This window comes from Doryrhamphus excisus, linkage group LG12 (assembly GCF_037039965.1).
Source record: "Doryrhamphus excisus strain RoL-2023G ecotype Guam linkage group LG12, RoL_Dexc_Guam_v1.1, whole genome shotgun sequence".
Taxonomy (NCBI): domain Eukaryota; kingdom Metazoa; phylum Chordata; class Actinopteri; order Syngnathiformes; family Syngnathidae; genus Doryrhamphus; species Doryrhamphus excisus.
Window position 1 is genome coordinate 7,007,495 of NC_136368.1, and position 18,420 is coordinate 7,025,914.

General features: G+C 39.0%; 1 protein-coding gene across 13 annotated transcripts in view; it reads left to right on the forward strand.

The window, feature by feature from the left end:
- stxbp5l (syntaxin binding protein 5L) overlaps positions 1-18,420 on the forward strand; it is a 169,717-nt gene that overhangs the window by 89,108 nt on the left and 62,189 nt on the right. For all 13 annotated transcript variants that reach the window (XM_058082203.2, XM_058082207.2, XM_058082204.2 and 10 more), the window contains exons 5-9: positions 4,441-4,575; positions 11,429-11,492; positions 14,927-15,010; positions 16,560-16,683; positions 18,210-18,285. In XM_058082203.2, the coding sequence (XP_057938186.2) occupies positions 4,441-4,575; positions 11,429-11,492; positions 14,927-15,010; positions 16,560-16,683; positions 18,210-18,285 (483 nt within the window). The remainder of the gene's footprint in view (positions 1-4,440; positions 4,576-11,428; positions 11,493-14,926; positions 15,011-16,559; positions 16,684-18,209; positions 18,286-18,420) is intronic.

The window sequence follows — 18,420 nt, forward strand, 5'->3', positions numbered from 1 at the left end:
GAAAACCTGAATGAAAAACATGTTTAGCCACCTCTGCTTGTTCCATCCAGCCGCATCCGCTGCCTTCTGAAGTAAGATGCGGCCGACTCCCTCTTCAGTGCAATATCAGTGAGAGCCAAATGTCTGATTCAAGCACAGCGCAAACGCTCACTTTGGCTACCAACAATTTAGTCCACATGTGAAAATATGTACTATATGTGTCGTGTGGTTGACTGGCAACAAGTCCAGGGTATAGATTACCTTTTGCCCCAAAGTCAACAGAAAGAGTTTCCATTTCCTCACTATTGAACAAGGTAAGCGGTATCGAAAGTGGATGGATGGATGAACATACCAGGGACTACACTACTTCCAATTTCTCTTTCACCAACAATGTTACGTATATACAACAATATGAGCCTCATTAAATAAATTAAATAAAGTCCAGCACCCACTTGTTGCTAGGCAAAATTTATGAGGATCACTCATAACTGTCCCCAGAGGGCAATGACAATTTACAGAAAACTTATAGTTCTCATTTTATTGCATTTTATACTGCAATGAATGTACACTGTAACATAGAGGCAATATAGACATAGACCAATTAATGCTGGCAGTAACTCCATTATTAACTATTTATTCTGGAAATTTCAGGATGAGTTGGCCAATGACTTGTGGGAATGAGTCATGACATGGTTGCCATGGAAAAGGGCAATCATTAAACCTTGGCTTATTGATGTTGTTGTAGTTGTGACATAAAAAGATGCAGGCTGCCCGCTATCATGTGTAGTGATGAAATATGCGGTTTGCAGCGAGTCCTGCTCTCACATTTGGTGGTTTGGTTTGTTAATTGTTGGTGACGGTATATTCTGTTCCACTATTAGTACCAATAATATTCACAAATGTCAGCATAAGAAGAAGATGTAAGGGCGACCGTTTTAAGCTGGTAATGATATTTAGAGGTTATCACATGGTTTGTCTGGTATCAGGCCAGGTATCATGTCCCCAAGTGTCAGTATCAAGCTGATTCAAGCACGCGGGGGCATGATACTGGGCCTGATACCAGACAAACCATGTGATGATCTTATTATCACATACTATTTAATGATGAGCTTATTATCACGTACTTTCGTTTTTCCATCATGTAACGTGCCAGAGAGTTGAATTTTGATTTGAGAGAATCAGGCTCGTATTCATCCCCATTTTCTTTTCTGATTGATAAAACAATGTAGCGACCCTGACGTGTTCATGTTGACATGTTGTGCTCTTGAGTGTCTGATTGTTCCGCGTGACTCTGAATGCACCAGGGGTGGGGGCGTGTCGTGTTGAGGAAGCACTGTTGCGTTGCTGGCGGTGGTTGCAACGGCGTGGTTACGGCCGACAAGAGCTTGTTCGCGATCATAGTCGTGTCCTTTCCATAGCGTCGGCAACGACGTTACAATAAACATAGACACGTATTTGTCTAACTCAGGCGGGGGAATACTTTCTACCAGTCTTCGTTCGTTCTTGCAGTTGCAGTCGCCTTTGGTTTTCCGACTTGTATTTGCATTTTTTGTTTTTTTCGATCATTTGTCCTCCTCATTAATGGTGATAAAACGTTCCATTTCTAATATTCTGTTTGCTATTGTGTCAACCGCTGACATGTTGACAGAACACAGACGGCAACAAAACAAACGCTCGTGCGCTGTTCTCAGATTGGTTGTTTCACGGGCACGATACCAGAGCAGCGCGCTCTGAGTGGACAGCTATGGGGGCTGATACTGGACATGGTTAAACTCTATATTTTATCAGTATCACTGCCCTGGGCTTTGACACAGTATCATTTTGGCCTTTTCCCGTATCATTCATGGGCGGTTTCTAGGGTACAGGGCCAATTAATACTGTAGTATGTGATAAACAGTGGTATCTAGGTTACATGCAAAACATTTGCTCAAACATTACCTTGTTTAGTGTCCAAAATACTGTTCTGTTTACGCCGCCATCTTGCGATACTTGCACATAATCTGCATAGTCCATGGGTGCCTTTGATACGGCAACACTATTTGTTTATAGCAGAGAGAGATACACGATGTAAACACATGGAGATGGACCATACTGAGACAAGGGTGCAAGAATTATATGGCTCTGAATTATATGGCTTAAAGCAAAGACCTCGTCATTTTAGAAGTATATGTAAGCAACACACAGCTGCGCTGTCTCGACTCAAGTGCTTTTTACGTCTAATGCACGACAATAGTAGGTGTGGCGCCCATTGCTCCCACGTGGGTAAGCATTGTCATCCCTACTTCTCTGAAGCAGTCATGGAGTTATGTTATATGGCCCCGCAACAGCAGGCATTACCCTTAGATTCATTAATTCCATTATTTGCAAAGGACTTAAGTCCCCTCATTTGCTCCAGGAGGTGGTGGAAAAGTTAATCCATTCATGGCGAATGAGACACGCAAGGCACGCTTTGATACACACCGCCCACATTGTTTGCGGTGCTTTTATCGATTTACATTAGTCAAATTTGACAGCAGTACAATGTTTATTTAGTGAACAAAACACTGTTGTACTGTATGGTTGTCCTTTTTTTTGTCCAAGGGTGTCCACTACAGGTAAAAATATGGTAAATGTTCACGTCTCCATTTCAAATGTCACGATTGTGACATTGTTAATTGAATGTAAAAGTATGCATGTAAGCCTAAACAGGCCTCTGTGCATAGATTGTTGTGGTATGAGTGCAGAAACAGCTGTCCTCAAAGCATAATCTCTTCTCCTCCTCCCCCATCTTTGCAAAACTCGGTAAAAGGTATGTTATATGATTCCGGGTAGCGGGGGCAGCAGTCTCAGTAGGGAAGACCAGATTTCACGGTCCCCGACCACCTAATCAAGTACCAACGGGAAGGGAACCTAAGGCGTTCCCAGGCCAACTGTGAGACATAGTCCCTCCAGCTTGTCCTAGGTCTGCCCCAGGGCCCTCTCCCGGCTGGACATGTCCGAAACACTTCACTAGGGAGACATCCAGGAGGTATCCAGACTAGATGCCTGAGCCACCTCAGTTTCTCACCCAATCTTTTAGGGTGAGTCCAACCACCCTACGGAGGAAACACATTTCAGCCACTTGTATCCGTGACCTTGTTCTTTCGATCATGACCATAGGTGAGGGTGGGAACGTAGACTGAGCAGTATTTGAGAACTACGACGGTTCGGTACAGCGACCGCATTGGGCGCTGTCACCCGATTCATCTGTCAAACTCATGCTCCAACCTTCCGTCACAAGAACAGGACCGCCAGATACTTGAACTCCTCCACCTGAGGCAAGACCTAGCTCTCAAACTGGAGGGTGCAATCCACCCTTTTCTGACTGAGAACCATGCCCTTGGATATGGAGAAGCTGAATCACATCTCAGAAGCATTACACCAAAATTGCTGGGGCAAACCACCCCAGTAAACCCTGAAGGTCCCAGCCTAATGAGGACATTAGGACCACATCTTTTGCGATTAGCAGAAACAAGATCCCAAGGCCCCCCAACTGGACCCTCTTGACCACTTGAAATGGCACATATTAGCGCAACACCAATCCCGTACTCCTGGAGCACCGCCCACTGGACACCCAGAGGGACGCGTTTTTTTTGGCTGTGCAAACTTTCATGTACCCACTGGCACCCTTGCTAGGTTGCAGAGCTTCAGTGTTCCGCGACATGACTGGGGTGTGATGTCCAGTACTCTGGAATAGACTTTGACATTCCCAGGGAGGCTGAGGAGTGTGACACCCTCCAGTCACCCTTCTTAAAAAGGCAGACCAGCACCCCAGTCTGCCAATCCAGATGTACTGTTCCCGACTTGTCCCAACAGTCCTTCAACATCCAGAGCCTTGAGGAACTCAGGGTGAACCACGTCCATCCCTGGAGCTCTGGGGGAGTTTTTTGACTATACCAGATACCTTAGCCATGGTGGTGAAATGTGTCTGCGTTCTTGTCCTTAGACTGTGCTTCCTCGATGGAAGCTATGTCGGTGGGATTGAGAAGGGCCTCAAGGTTTTCATCCACAGGCTAACTATATCCTTAGTCGAAGTCAGCAGGCTTCCATCCCCACTCTAAGCGATCTTGACCAGACAATGTGTCCCCTTTCTGTTATTTATAACTATGTTAGCATTATTTTGTGCATTTAAAACTATCATTATTGTCTATAAAATGTGTTTTGTGTTAACTTTTTTGGGTGTCTGGGACTTAATTGGATTTACATTATTTTCTATGGGAATATCTGAGTTTTGAGTTGGACCTTCTGGAATGGATTAATGATGATAACCAGGGCACCGCTGTAAAAACATATTGTGAATCCTCATCTTCCAGTATTCACCTTTACTTTTAATAATTCAGCTTACTGTCTCGGCTGAACGTTATGTACACAGAAGGAAAATAGTTCAAGGTCTAAAACAACATTCTAACGTTCTCTCTCCCCACTTTGTTTCTCTTTCTTCAGGATCACATTTTGCCACCTTCCCTTCCAGAGTAAATGGCTTTACGTGGGTACGGAGCGTGGGAACACACATATCGTCAACATCGAGTCCTTCATTTTGTCTGGATATGTCATTATGTGGAACAAGGCCATCGAACTGTGAGTTATAAAACCTCTGCGGCAAATGTAACTGGTGATGGTAATAGTAGTGCTGGGAGAAGGCGGATTGCATGCTACAAAGATTTCAGTGTGTGTAAAAATACAAAAATGAAGTCAAGTTCACCCCAATCACCAGAAGAGCTTTGAGGTGATTTTTTAAAGGGATGCATTTGTTACTGAGGTCTGGGGTCTGAGGTCTGAGGTCACAGTCGCCCCCATGCCAGCATTAAACACAAATATATAATACAATAAAATGTAAATAGCTCAAATAATTGCTCATAACATTTGTACAAAAAAAAACAAAGATGCTGGTGCTTAAACACAACAAATTTAAACAAAGCTTATTCACAATTCACATTAGAGGTAGAATTAGCCAGAATGTCATCTGAATGAAAATTTGTAGTTTATTCCTAATATTCCAAGTATATTCTAAAAATTCCGACTGCATTGTGAGTGCATTCCAAATTCCCATTCTTGCAGCTGGCCTGAATGTAAAAAAAATGTAAAAACATTCAAGGTGGAAGCAAAGTGAAAAAATGTCAAACATCACTCTCACCCTCCTCTTGTGTTAGGATCGGCACCGACCCGTTTTATATTTTAATGCATAAAAAGAATCACATAACATTTGTTTGTTGCATCAAGGCTTTTTGACTTTGTCAGGAAACTATTTCAACAAAATAAAACAAAAAAAAATATTTTTTACTACATTTTAAAATGGTCTGGTTGAAATTATGGCCACTGTATTGTTAGGCTCGGTTTCAACCGGTTATAATAATATGACTATAAAGCAATATTTTGAAATCATAAGTATATAATTAGCCAACACATTGACAGCCAGCTCCTCTTCTCATCATGTAAGCTTCAGGGGATTCTCATTTTGACCGCTTTTCCAATATACCAGCAGAAAAACAATGTCCAGACATGTGAGGTGAATTCACTCATTTGATTGGCTGATTTCACATTTACAATTTGGATCATGGAACGAATGGCAAGAAGTACAGTGAACCAAGATCTGGACCTGTTCTGCTTTTTGATTTCAATTTATACTAAAGTTCTGTTGGTGAAAACAATAACTTTTTCTACCTTTTCTTGACATTAATATATATGGGGCAAAATCCACCCGAACACCTAGATGTTTTTTTAGTGATTAATACTACAATGAGAAAATGAATAAAACTAATTGATTTAAGAGATATGTTCTACCTGCAATTTATTAATATGATTCTTTTGAGGTTCAGTTTACCATTTTTGGAAATTAAAATGGAGGTGTATAGTGACAAAAAAAGGCCTACATGCCCACACCAAAAGTATTAAAACCATAATTTTCATGGATGAGGAAGCCTAAGAAGGTAACCAAGACATGAGAACCAAATTTGATGGTAACTTATTGTTTTTAGTGTATTTTATAGCTGATTTAATACATGGGTCAAAACCGACCCGGTAACATAAGAGATGATACCAGAAAGCTAACACAAGAGGAAGGCTAAACTGCACTCTGACTGCATTTTAAATATTCTTACCATATTCCAACAGCATTCCAAATATTCTAAGTGTGTTTGAAAACGTCACTATGAAGCGTCACCTTGGTCACAACATTTCATACGACCAAGAAAAACGGAGCCAAGGTATCTCCTGAAACCTAAGATGCAAATTTGTATCGTCTCCAATTAACCTAACATGCATATTGTTGGAATGTGGAAGGAAGCCAGCGTGCAGGGAGAATACCCGCCGGTTCGACACAGAAATGTTCCAACAGAGATTGTCTGATTGTGGGGCAACATGCTAAACACTTGGTCACCATGCAGGCAGCCAACATCTGTTATTGTCAGCATGTTAGTTATGTTAATTACTTCATCACCGGTCTGGCCTTTTCCATAAGCATGGAGCATATTCAAATTATATGGATAATTATATGGTTGGAACGTTCTTAATTTAGGAAAACCTATTGTTCTAAACTATCACTGTCAGAATTATGTGTTGGCATGATTTGCATGTAAATTCATTAGTTTTCAGATTTATAAACTAGATAGCATGGCAGTAATATTTTATTTAATCAAGAATACTAATTCTACACATTTACACAGACTTTATGACTAGATTTAATATTATAAATCTTGGTATGCGCTATGAAATTTGCTGTGCAGCCTTCACATTGGTCCAAAATAGCACATCTTGAAATATACAGTGGTGTGAAAAAGTTCTAAAATGTTAAAAAAAAAATAAATGAAATATTAGTCAATAACAACACAACTGAACACAAAATGCTGTTTTTAAATAAGGTAATTTCTGAGATCATGCCACAGTATCTCAAGTCAGGGTTGATGTCAGGACTTTGATTAGGCCACTCCAAAGTTTTGTTTTTCTTCAGCCATTCAGAGGTGGACTTGCTGGTGTGTTTTGGATCATTGTCCTGCTGCGGAACCCAAGTTGGTTTCAGCTTGATCTCACAAACAGATGGCATTCTCCTTCAGGGTTTTTTGATAGACAGCAGAATTCATGGTTCCATTTATCACAGCAAATCTTCCAACTCTTAAAGCAGCAAAACAGCCCCGGACCATCACACTACCACCACCATATTTTACTGTTGGTATTATGTTCTTTTACGACAGCTGTAATAGGACAAAGGCCTTCCAAAAAGTTCAACTTTTGTCAGGTATTTTTCCAAAGGTCTTGGGGATCATCAGTGCTTTACATCTTGGAATTCTGACATGCATCGCCTGGTGTCTTTCTCATGGAGTCATGAACACTGACCGTAACTGAGGCAAGGGATGCCTGCAGTTCTGTGGATGTTGTTGTGGGGTCTTTTGTGACTTCTTGGATGAGTCAATGCTGCGCTCTTGGAGTCATTTTGGTTGGCCGGCCACTCCTGGGAAGGTTCACCACTGTTCCATGTCTTTGCCATTTGTGGATAATGGCTCCCACTTTGGTTAGCTGGAGTCCCAAAGCTTTAAAAATGTCTCTAGAACCTTTTCCAGACTGATAGATCTCAATTAATCTCATTTATGTTTTAGCGGGGCGCAATCACTTTGTCAGAGCCATGTCGGGGGGGGGGGGGGGGGGGTTCAATCATTCACACTCACATCCATACCTATGGACAATTTGGAGTCACCATGGCATGCTGTATTGGAATGTGGGAGAAAACCGGAGTACCCGAAGTAAACTCCACACAGAGATGCCCAAGCGCAGAATCAAACCAAGGTCTTCCCAATCTCCTGACTGTGTGACCTACATGCTAACCACTAATCCACCGAATTTCTATCTTGGATAGAAATGTCTTGTTATATTGCTTTTGCAGTGTAAACCTCCTTCAGTGCCACTAAAACACCACAATGAGGCACCGACTACGTTTTTTGGTCTATTGACTACCATTTACGTCCACACCGGTGCCATTATGATCCCGAGTTTTGGTACAAATCTCGACATAAAAGCTTAATTGCCAATTTGTTTAAATGAACTTTTCCTCTGCATCAATGTAGAGTGACATCTTAAAGCGCCATGAAATGACACCACTGTGAATGAAAGTGTCTTTTCTGCAAAAGCAAACCACCCACGTTCCAATCTCTGGTGTTACACTGACAAGCCCCATGCTACCATGTCAGTCAATCGCCGCTTCCACACCATGCCATCTTGTCTCTTGTGACAACCCAAACTACAGCAGTCATAACACGTGTGTGTGTGTGTGTGTGTATGTGTGTGTGTTTGCTTACGTGGGAAGGCTGCTTACAAGTCTCTGCACAGGTCTTCCAGGCTGAACTTACTAGTTTGGGAGTCAATATAGAAGACCTTTCTCTCACCACTTCTGTGGGATTTTCAAAAGAATCTGTGAATGAAATATTCACACTTCAAATACAGAGCCAAACAATATGTCATAATTCAAAACTGTCATTGATTTTCTATATTTCTACCTCCCCTGAAGAGAAAACAAAATTCACCAAAGCAGTATCAATTGTTAATGTAATTACAAATCCATAGCAATATAACAGAGTGTTTATGGATTTCTAGCGTGCTTGAAGAAGGTACTGGGTTTTTTGCATGCACATTTTTGGGAAACAGATGAATTGACATGAAAAATGTATGCTTAATGCTTTTGCAAAACAAAACTGCACATCCCGATAACACATCATGCTTTGGGTTTGTCCTTAATGTTGCCAACTTAGTGAATATCTGGTGAATTTCCAAACCCTTTTGGCAACATATTTTCTCAAAAGCAACTAGCAAGAACTCTTGCAACTTTTTCTGGTGTTGTTGGATAGTTTTCTGGTATTTGGGGATTTAAAAGTGAAAGCACCTTATTTTGTCTGCACTTTCTGATGACACTGAACTGCAGCGGGCTCTGCTGAGAGGTCCGCCCCACCCCAAAGCATACGTACATGAGCCATCAGTCCTCTGTCACCAAGGTGAAAACAAACAGAGGCAACACAACGGAACCTAGCAACATGTTTCTTCAAATTCATTAAATGAGGCTGGAGACAGAGTGCAGATGTAATTATTATGCTGTCTTGTCGTTGAAAGGCGCTGACAGTGATAATATATAAAAACATGATTTTATTTTAATGAAGTGATGGCCAATTTAAAATTAACAAACCAAGAATCAAGTTTATTTGTAGTTCTAAATGGAGTTTGTGACTTTTTTGCCTACAAGGTTGTACTATTTTGCAACAGCGTAAGCATCTTACAAACATCTTATGCAAATAATATTTAAATTAGGCAATGACATTGTTTAGAAACTTCTAGGTCAGCCAATAGCTACTTTTCTTACTGCAGAGTTGTCAACCGTGTTTGTGTTTCTTCAGCAGGATGTGGGACTTTAGTCAAGTAGGGGAGATAAATACTTAAAAATACAATTTTGGCCTTCAACTCTGCAAGTTTTGCTATCTGTTGCTTTTTCTTCATCCCTGCATGAGCTATCTATCGCATTTTCTGAGGCATGGAGAAGGGACGGGATTAAGTAAGCTCTGACTCTTCCAACTACTTTACAGACATATCGAATTTGTGCAAGTGTAAACATGTGATATATGCCCGTGGTCCTCAATAGGCGGCCTGTCGAAACTTTTACAGCACAGATGTACAGGTTTTTTATTATTAATTCCTTCAGTGAAAATCTGATGGTTTTTACGATAGGAAATAATCCAAATAATGTGTTAGAAACACCCAAAAAACAATATGACATAATTCAGAATGGTGAACGGATGGAACTTATTGATGCGGATTTACCATACATCCTGGTGAGATCAAAATCAATTGGGTTTCTAGCCTTTTTTATGAAATTGCTGGCAGTTTCAACTTTTATTGGCCCCATGGTGGGTTATGTAGCATCCTTACTCAATAATGAGTACTTCGGTACGTGATGCATTATTAAAAAAAAAAACAACCTTAAACTGTATTATGGAAAGCAGGAAGTGAACAAATGTAACAGTTACTTATTGTAAAAGTACCAGATGGAAGGGTAGGATTTAATAAGCTTTGCTTCTTCCTACTCCTTTTGGACATGTGGAATTGGGAACTGATTATGTGATGCATTCAATTGTAATCTGATGCATGTTCAAATGAAATAAAACCATTACCATTACCATGAATGCACAGAAATTTGGGTCCTTTGTGTGGACACAGGACGATACAGTACTGGGCGCAGTGTGTGAAAAGATAAATGATATATGACTCTATGCTGTGTGCATAGTGCTAATACTGGCAACAAGTTCTGTTTGTGTGTTTTTGTTTTTGCATACCAGTAAAAAAAATAAAATAAAAAAAAAGAAGTAGAGAGAGTGAACCAGGTTTAAATGGTTTTGACAGAGTGAAGGCTGTCTTTAATTTAAGAAAATAACCTTCAATGTACAAAGCAATCTGCTTCCTTAATTACTGCATGCTTCTCCAGCTAATGTTTTCCCACAAACTTAATGACTTTAATAAACATCAAAAGAGATTTGTTTGGGGAAAGCTGTGTGTGAAAAGTACATGCATTACATCTGTATTGTTTGTTCTGGTTGCTGCAGGATTAGCACTCCACATTCACTCACAGAAGGATGGATGCGGTGAATTGAACACATGAAAGCAGCTAAATGCAACAAAATGAAGCAGTGAAGCATACAAGTGTATTGAACGATGTGATTACATATCCCGGTGTTCTTCTTATGGTGGAGTCATGAACACTGACTTTAACTGTGGCAAGTGAGGCCTGCAGTTCTTTGGATGTTGTTGTGGGGTCTTTTGTGACCTCTCGGGTGAGTCGTGGCTGTGCTCTTGGGGTTATTTTGGTTGTCTGGCTGCACCTGGGAAGGTTTTCCATCGTTCAATGTTTTTGCCATTTGTGGCCACTTTCCAGACTGATAGATCACAATTATTGGGGGGGTAATTACTTTTTCACATGGGACCAGGTACGTTTCTCCCTTAATAATGAAAAAATTCATTTAAACACTGCATTTTGTTTTCAGATGTGATGTCATTGACTAATATTTAAATTTCTTTGATGATCTGGGAAAAAAAATGTGACAAACATGCAAAAAAATCAGGAAGGAAGCAAACACTTCACACCACTGCAGTTGAATGTCTGATGTTTATATTTTACTGCATTTAGCTATTTTTATGCTTAACAATGCTTAATTTAGGCAAAAACACATGCTTAAATATGAATTTTCAATGAATAATAGGTCATATTAACCACAAAACGTCTTTTATTAATTTGTATATTTAAAAAAAAAAACATAATAGAGCCAAGACATGACATTTGAAGCGTGATGTGGGGAGGGATGACTGTATTTAACCTTTCTGTTTATTTGATTGAGGCTTACAACAACAATGATGACACCTCAGTCCCCACCTCAATATGGTTCATTTCCCTTCTCTCTCTTTACAGATCAACTAAAACTCATCCAGGACCGGTCGTTCATTTGAGTGACAGCCCAAAGGACGAAGGCAAGGTGAGGAGGCAGATAAAAAGCTTTAGCACCTTTGTTTAGTTGTTTGTTCTTCTCGATGTAAGCACAACATACATTTCCATGCCTGAAGTTGCTCATTGGAATTTCTTCTCCATATCGCTGCTTCTCTTTTTTTTATGTCAGAAGTGTCTCGGAATGAAAATATCATTCTCTCTAAGCAGTATATATAGTTATTCTTGGGAGACTTAAGCGATAATATCCTTTGAGTTGTGTTCTTTGAGGGTCAAGCTGCAGACAAATTGGTAAGAAAAGTGGCAGGTGGAGATGGCTGCAAAAGAGGCCATTGACGAGCACATTGATTTTCCCGATGGATTTCAGAGCCGCAGGGCAAAATCAGACTTGACAAGCTGTGAAGACATAAAAAACAAGATACACGCTCACAGCTGCCACCGCTTGTTGCACCGAATGACATCAGGCAAAGTGTTCCACGTCGCATTTAAGTGGGGAGAACTGCTCTTGGATGGTGCGTTCTTGGTATTTTCAAGGAATTATCGTGAACTAATGTTGTGCTTCGGTGATGAGAATGTGGAAAACAATGTTGGAATGTTTTCTGAATCAAGGTTCATTTGGTTTTTAATATTGAAATATTTTTTTGAGACACAGAATTTATGTAACAGATTTTTTTTTACTTCAATTTTACTTAAAAAAAACTGATTTTTTTATAACAAATTATCATTGAAAATGTAATTGAATAAAAATGTATAATTAAAATAATTCTATATAAAAATCCAGTCTATTAAATTACTGTGTTTTATAAACATTCAGTTACAAATGTGCAAAAATGTAGATTCTTCTTTGAAAATCATCTGATTTATTTTAATTGTTTATGAAATGGAAAAAATAGTTCGTGAAATGCATGAAAATGTTTTTCTTTGGAAAACAAAGAAATTTGCAAGTGATCCCAAACTTTTGAGCGGTAGTGTATATGGTGTAATAATGCGAGTAGACTGTATCAATAGCAATCGACTTTAATTTAATGTTGCAATTTGAATGTCAATAGATTTTAAATCAAATAAATTAACCAAACAGCATAATGTGTTTTTACACCAAAAAGTAAAAAACAACAATGAGAATAACATGGATTGCACTTAAATTGCACTTAAATAAAAATCTGAACTTAAAACTATAAAATAATAGAGCATGTATCCGTTGAAAAAAAAAAAGCACATTGATAAAAACAATAAATAAAAAGGACTATCAATTCTCTGTCAACAAAATTGCACAATATAAATAATGAACATTGGGTATTTTTCCTTAACGAGAAGGCTGAACATATAGCGAAGGACACCATTTGTGAGCGTGCACAATTTTTCATTGTTTTGTCTATAATTTATTTTGCCCAAGAAATGATGTGTAATCATTAACTGTCGAGACAATGGCTCCGCTGCACCTCGAGGGGCATTATTTTTTTCGGTTGGGAAAACTGGACAGGATGGTTGTGTTTGAGGGGTGCATACAAGTTGGTCGTATTGGTCGTATATGGACTGGGCGCTGTTTCTTATTGGCCTGTGGAACATTGTAGAAATTAGGTTAAAACAGCAAAAGAAAATGTATAGTAACCATAATGTAATGAGAACTAGCTTAAATCTTGATATTAATAACTAGGAAAGAAATAAATTTATATTTAAAAATGCCTCAAATTTTTTTTAGCCTTGTTTAAAAAAATATATAAAAATAACAGCCCCCCTCCCACTGAGTTTTAAATGACTATAAAAACCTTTTGGATGTGTTTTTCTAATCAGGAAATTACTGGCAATCAAGAGTTGCATATCAAGTCAGACATGTGATTAGACACCATAAGCCAATAATATTTCACTTTTTCCCTGACGAGATTGGAAATCGAAATGGTTCCTCTGCTTCCAAGAATATATTAAGACCTATTATAATAACATAACCGCTGTTCAGTTTTGGATCCCGTGGTCCAATCGTAAAGGCATATTCTTATCACACATTTTATCAATTGGCAAAATTATCCCATTATTATTATTTTTCTCGATCTTCCAATGTGAGACGTCCGTCATTCCACTCAGCAAGATGGACACTTTCCTCTTCTACATTTATAGCGATGCTCCTCTAGCATCACTTGTATTGCTGCTGATGGGATTTTGTCAACTGTAATTGGCTGGTCAACAGTCCAGGGTGTATGCTGCCTCTCGGCCAAAGACAGCTGGGATAGGCTCCAGCATACCCGCGACACTAGTGAGGATAAGCGGTTTCGAAAATGGATGGATGGAATTCTCTTCTCTCATCCATGGTTGCATGTGGGAGCTGTGTGCCTATTTTTACCTGCGGGGTTAGCTACAACCACGGCAGCTACAACATACACAGTATTGGACAATATTTTGTAAGAGAAAACGTCAGGTATGCAATGCAACAGTCCCAGACCATGACACTACCACCACCATATTTTACTGTTGGTATGTTGTTTTTTTTATGAAATACGCCTTTACACTATTCAGTGAGTTTTTTTCCCAAAGTTCTTCATCAAGAGGTTTTCTTGCAATTTCTAATATTGTTTTTGTTCATGAGTGGTTTTTGTCTTGGAAAACATTCATGAACACTGACCTTAACTGAGGCAAATGAGGTCTCCAGTTCTTTGGAGGTTGTTGTGGGGTGTTTTGTGACCTCTTTGTTGATTCATCGCTGCGCTCTTGGGGTCATTTTGGTTAGCCGGCCACTTCTGGGAAGGTTCACTATGGTCCCATGTTTCCACCATTTCTGGATAATGGCTCTCACTGTGGTTTGCTGGAGTCCCAAAGCTTTAGAAATGGCTTTATAGCCTTTTCTAGACTTACATATCTCAAATGACAAATGAAAAATAATCATTTGTTCCTCAATTGATTTAGATCTGGACATGGTTTACTTCATGTTGTGAGGCAGGTCCTATTTAAGTGATTTTTGGATTGAGAACAGGTGTAACAGGAAGTAGGCCTCAGTATGGCTAGAGAAATTGAGTTTTAACACTTGTATATACAGTATTTTGATATATCAGGACAAAACTATGACAAAAAGTGCAATGTATAGTCTGGAGAATATGATTACTATGAATGTGACTAGAATTGATAAATGCAAGAGGAATCATCAAACTTAAAAGTGCAGCCTAAGCTCTTTTCTTCTCTCCCATGTTTCGAGGCTGATGATTAAAAACTCAGGCAGAAAGCGGACCTGTATAAAAAGTCAATTTCTTTATTTGTTGCTTGCTTCGCTCCTATAGTGCAGATCCTTCCACATTATTACTTGACATTAGCATAAATACTCCCAGGAATATGCAATAATAGAATGTTTTACCCTGTGCACTTAAATTAAAGTGGATGGTGTATTCATAGGGCAGTCGTGCTCCTTGTTTGAGTTCAAGTGATGAAAAATATCTTCATCTAAACATTGGTTTAAAGCCAGTTATTTCCCTTTTTTTGTAGCTTCTCGTCGGTTTTGAGAGTGGGACAATTGTACAGTGGGATCTCAGGGCCAAAAAGGCTGATTTCCGAATCTATTATGATGAGGTAAGTTCATACAATGCACACATACACACTTACTCTTATATTTACAGTCCAGTTTTCTCATCATTGTACAGTCATAGCTTCAAGCTGTGTTTCCTTAAACTGCGTTATTGTGGTATTTGATTTTGTCATTACTCTACTCAGAGCTGGCCCAATCCAATGTGGCGCTCGAGGCGGGGCTTTACAGTACATCAGGGGTCTCAAACTCAATTTACTTGGGGGCCACTGGAGCTAGGGTCTGGGCAAGGCTGGGCCGCATCAGGTTTTCCAAAAAAAACAAAAACACATTTATTAAAAACAGAAAAATATACAAACTTTTTCAGTGCTTTGGTTCCGATTTTGTACAATAAAAGCTCTGGTAAAACATTCCACTGTTCTCAAATATCTTAATTTTTATTTTTCTGCACAAACTAAGATGAAAAATAAATAAACAAACCAAGAAAAAAAAGAAAAGAAAATCAATCAGTAATAAATAAATATAATAATAATAAAACGGCAAATGAAAACTTAAGAAACCACATATAGTTGGTGGGTAGACAAATTATTTTTTTCAGATTAAAATGAACAAAGCATTATTAGAGCCCTGTAGACATGACAAAACACGACTATAGTCACATTTATACTCTTTTTATATACAACATATTGCGCAACTGCAGGGTCTTGAGACACATGCTAACTCGCAAACTAGAGAGCTAGCGACCTAAACAGTAGCCTTCAAGTTATTTCCTTTAAACTTAAATAGCCAAAAACTTACCACTTCCACACGGATAGGGAGGATAACTATTAACAGTTATTTAACCTTTAACATGAACATTAATCAAACGTAATAATTTTTTCTGGGTACATGATACCATACAGCATCCATATCAAACTTAAAACATTAAACTTTCATATCAAGGCGGGGGCCTCAAACTAATGTCCAAATGTGGCCCGTGGGCCACGTGTTTGAGACCCCTGCAGTACATAGTGACCCCTAAAGTTGGAGATTTACATACGTATTGTTTTTACTGCTGACTTTAATTTGTAAGATAACCCACCCAAATTCTATGGTTATTAGCTAAGACAGGGGTGAGCAAACTACGGCCCGGGGACCAATTGCGGCCCACCAAGCGTTTGAATCCGGTCCGCCAGTTACTTTCGTAGTATTTCAACTTTTAACATACAAGCTGGCAATATGACTTTCAAGTCGAATGTCTGTAAAAAAAAAAAAAAAAATTTTGTTAACTTAATGCGGCCCACAAGTCAAAAGGTTTTCAAGTACAAGTACATTTTTAAAATGAAACCCAATGAAAATAATAATGTAAAATCCTTTAAATACATGAATAATTAAAACGGTAATAACTATATACAAAAGCTATGATTATAAAAGTATATAAAAAAAGTACATGCAAAATTCTGTACAACAGTGACTTATTTGTTATCCTTTGTAGTAATATAAATTGAGCATTGCTTTACATTGAAATCAATGTGAACTTTTCCATTTTTTCCAGTTAATCCTAATAACTACTGTACTTACATCGAACGAATGGAATTAATAAACCTTTTGTTGCAGGCTATCCACTCTGTCAGCTGGCATCATGAAGGAAAGCAGTTCATGTGCAGCCACTCAGACGGTAGCTTGACCTTGTGGAACCTCAGAAACACCTCCAAACCCGTCCAGGTCACTTTTCCACATGGTGAGGGGGAAAAACGCTACACTAATTTTTACATCTTTTTTTATAAGAGGAAAAACATGATTGTAACAAATGTGTCATTTTAATATTAAGACATCCCAAAACCAGACATTGGGACAAAACCGGCTTAATAAAAATCTTCTCGGCAGAGATAATAAACAATGGATATTTTCTTGGGAATGAAACTGTCAGCGTTTTCACCTCTAGTAAATAAATCATTCTCACTGCAGGTCAGCTGTGTTGATTTGCCGTCACAGCTTCACATTCACTTTGTAATGTCTTGTGCAGCTCACACCGCTGTCCCTGGTTTTGTTGTTATGCTGGTGTGTCCTGCTGTGTGCTCAGTCGGAGACGTGTCAGTAGCACACTGCATATCCCGGTACCTGCTGACACTATTGTGCACTTTTTTGGCCTTAACAATGTTGGATATGCTCCACTGGTTTAGCTTACATACTCCCAAAAAGCTGTAATACCAGCTCTCACTGGAATATGCCCTCTCGAATCATAGTTTTAACATTCAGATCTTGACCTAAATTGTTTATTTCATTTAATAGAAATAAAAAATCCTTAGTGGTGATTTGGCACACACTTCTGACTTTCATGGCAGAGGCCATGGGCTTGATTTCTGTCCAAGGTTACATCAGGAAGGGCAAAACCATTCATGCGATTAACTTCGACCCCAGACAGGGAAAAGCCCAAAGTGCAAACTATATATATACTTTATTATGGAGACAGAGGTCAACAGTCCTGTCTACTTTCAGCAAAGTCCAACTAAGGGACAGAGATGACACGCCAGAGTGACCAAATATCATTTTCTTCGGCAATGTCGGGTTTTTGTTCTGGAAAGTGATTGAAATGTCCAAGTTTACATGACATTCATTGTACCATTAAATTGACCAGCATTAGGGCTCTCTCCTTTCTACCAGGGCCAAGTGGAACTACTTTTACCAGTCATTTTAGAGTATGACAACAACATGGGTCAGTTACGCCGGTCCAAATATTCAGTTGTTAGGTTGTTTTGTGGGCAATGTGAAAACGACACACGGACATTAATGATTTTTCAGGTCAATAAGTACGCTGTTTCTGTGTGGATGAAATGCTGAAATTATTAAATACTTTGCCATTTTGTCCTGAAAACAGTCCAGTATGAACAGCTCCTTAGTGTTGCCAAAAACCTGGAGAAATCCGAGGAAAGCTATACGCTTGTTAACGTCACCCCGTTTACATCAACAGTGTTGTTTTTAGCCTGACAACTTGTGCTCTCAACTCTCATTCAGCAAACCTTTGAGTAGAACTTAGGAGGGGCTGAAATCAGCGGGTTCCATATGCATGGAGTTATTTTCTTAATGCTTGCCAAGTTGGTCAAATACAGCTTTAGTTCATAAGGGGAACAAATAAACAGGAAGTGCACCATGACACTAATGTACTACCCAGTGCATCACAAACAATGTATTGTCTCCTATCATAAAGCACAATTCATTACTATTTTGAAAAAGTAGTCATTGTTTTTGCAATGTTTTGTCCTTTAGGTAAAATCCAGAAAGATGGGAGAAAGGAGTCATGTAAACCAATACTCAAAGTGGATTACAAAACCTCAAGGAACAGGTTTGTTTGGTTTTGTTTGAATTTAGTAGATTGTCTTTTTTGTATATTTTTGCCCTGCCCCGCTTATACTCATGTTTTAACTGTGTATTAACGGGTGAATGTTGTATTTTAATGTATCTTTTACTCTGTTTACTT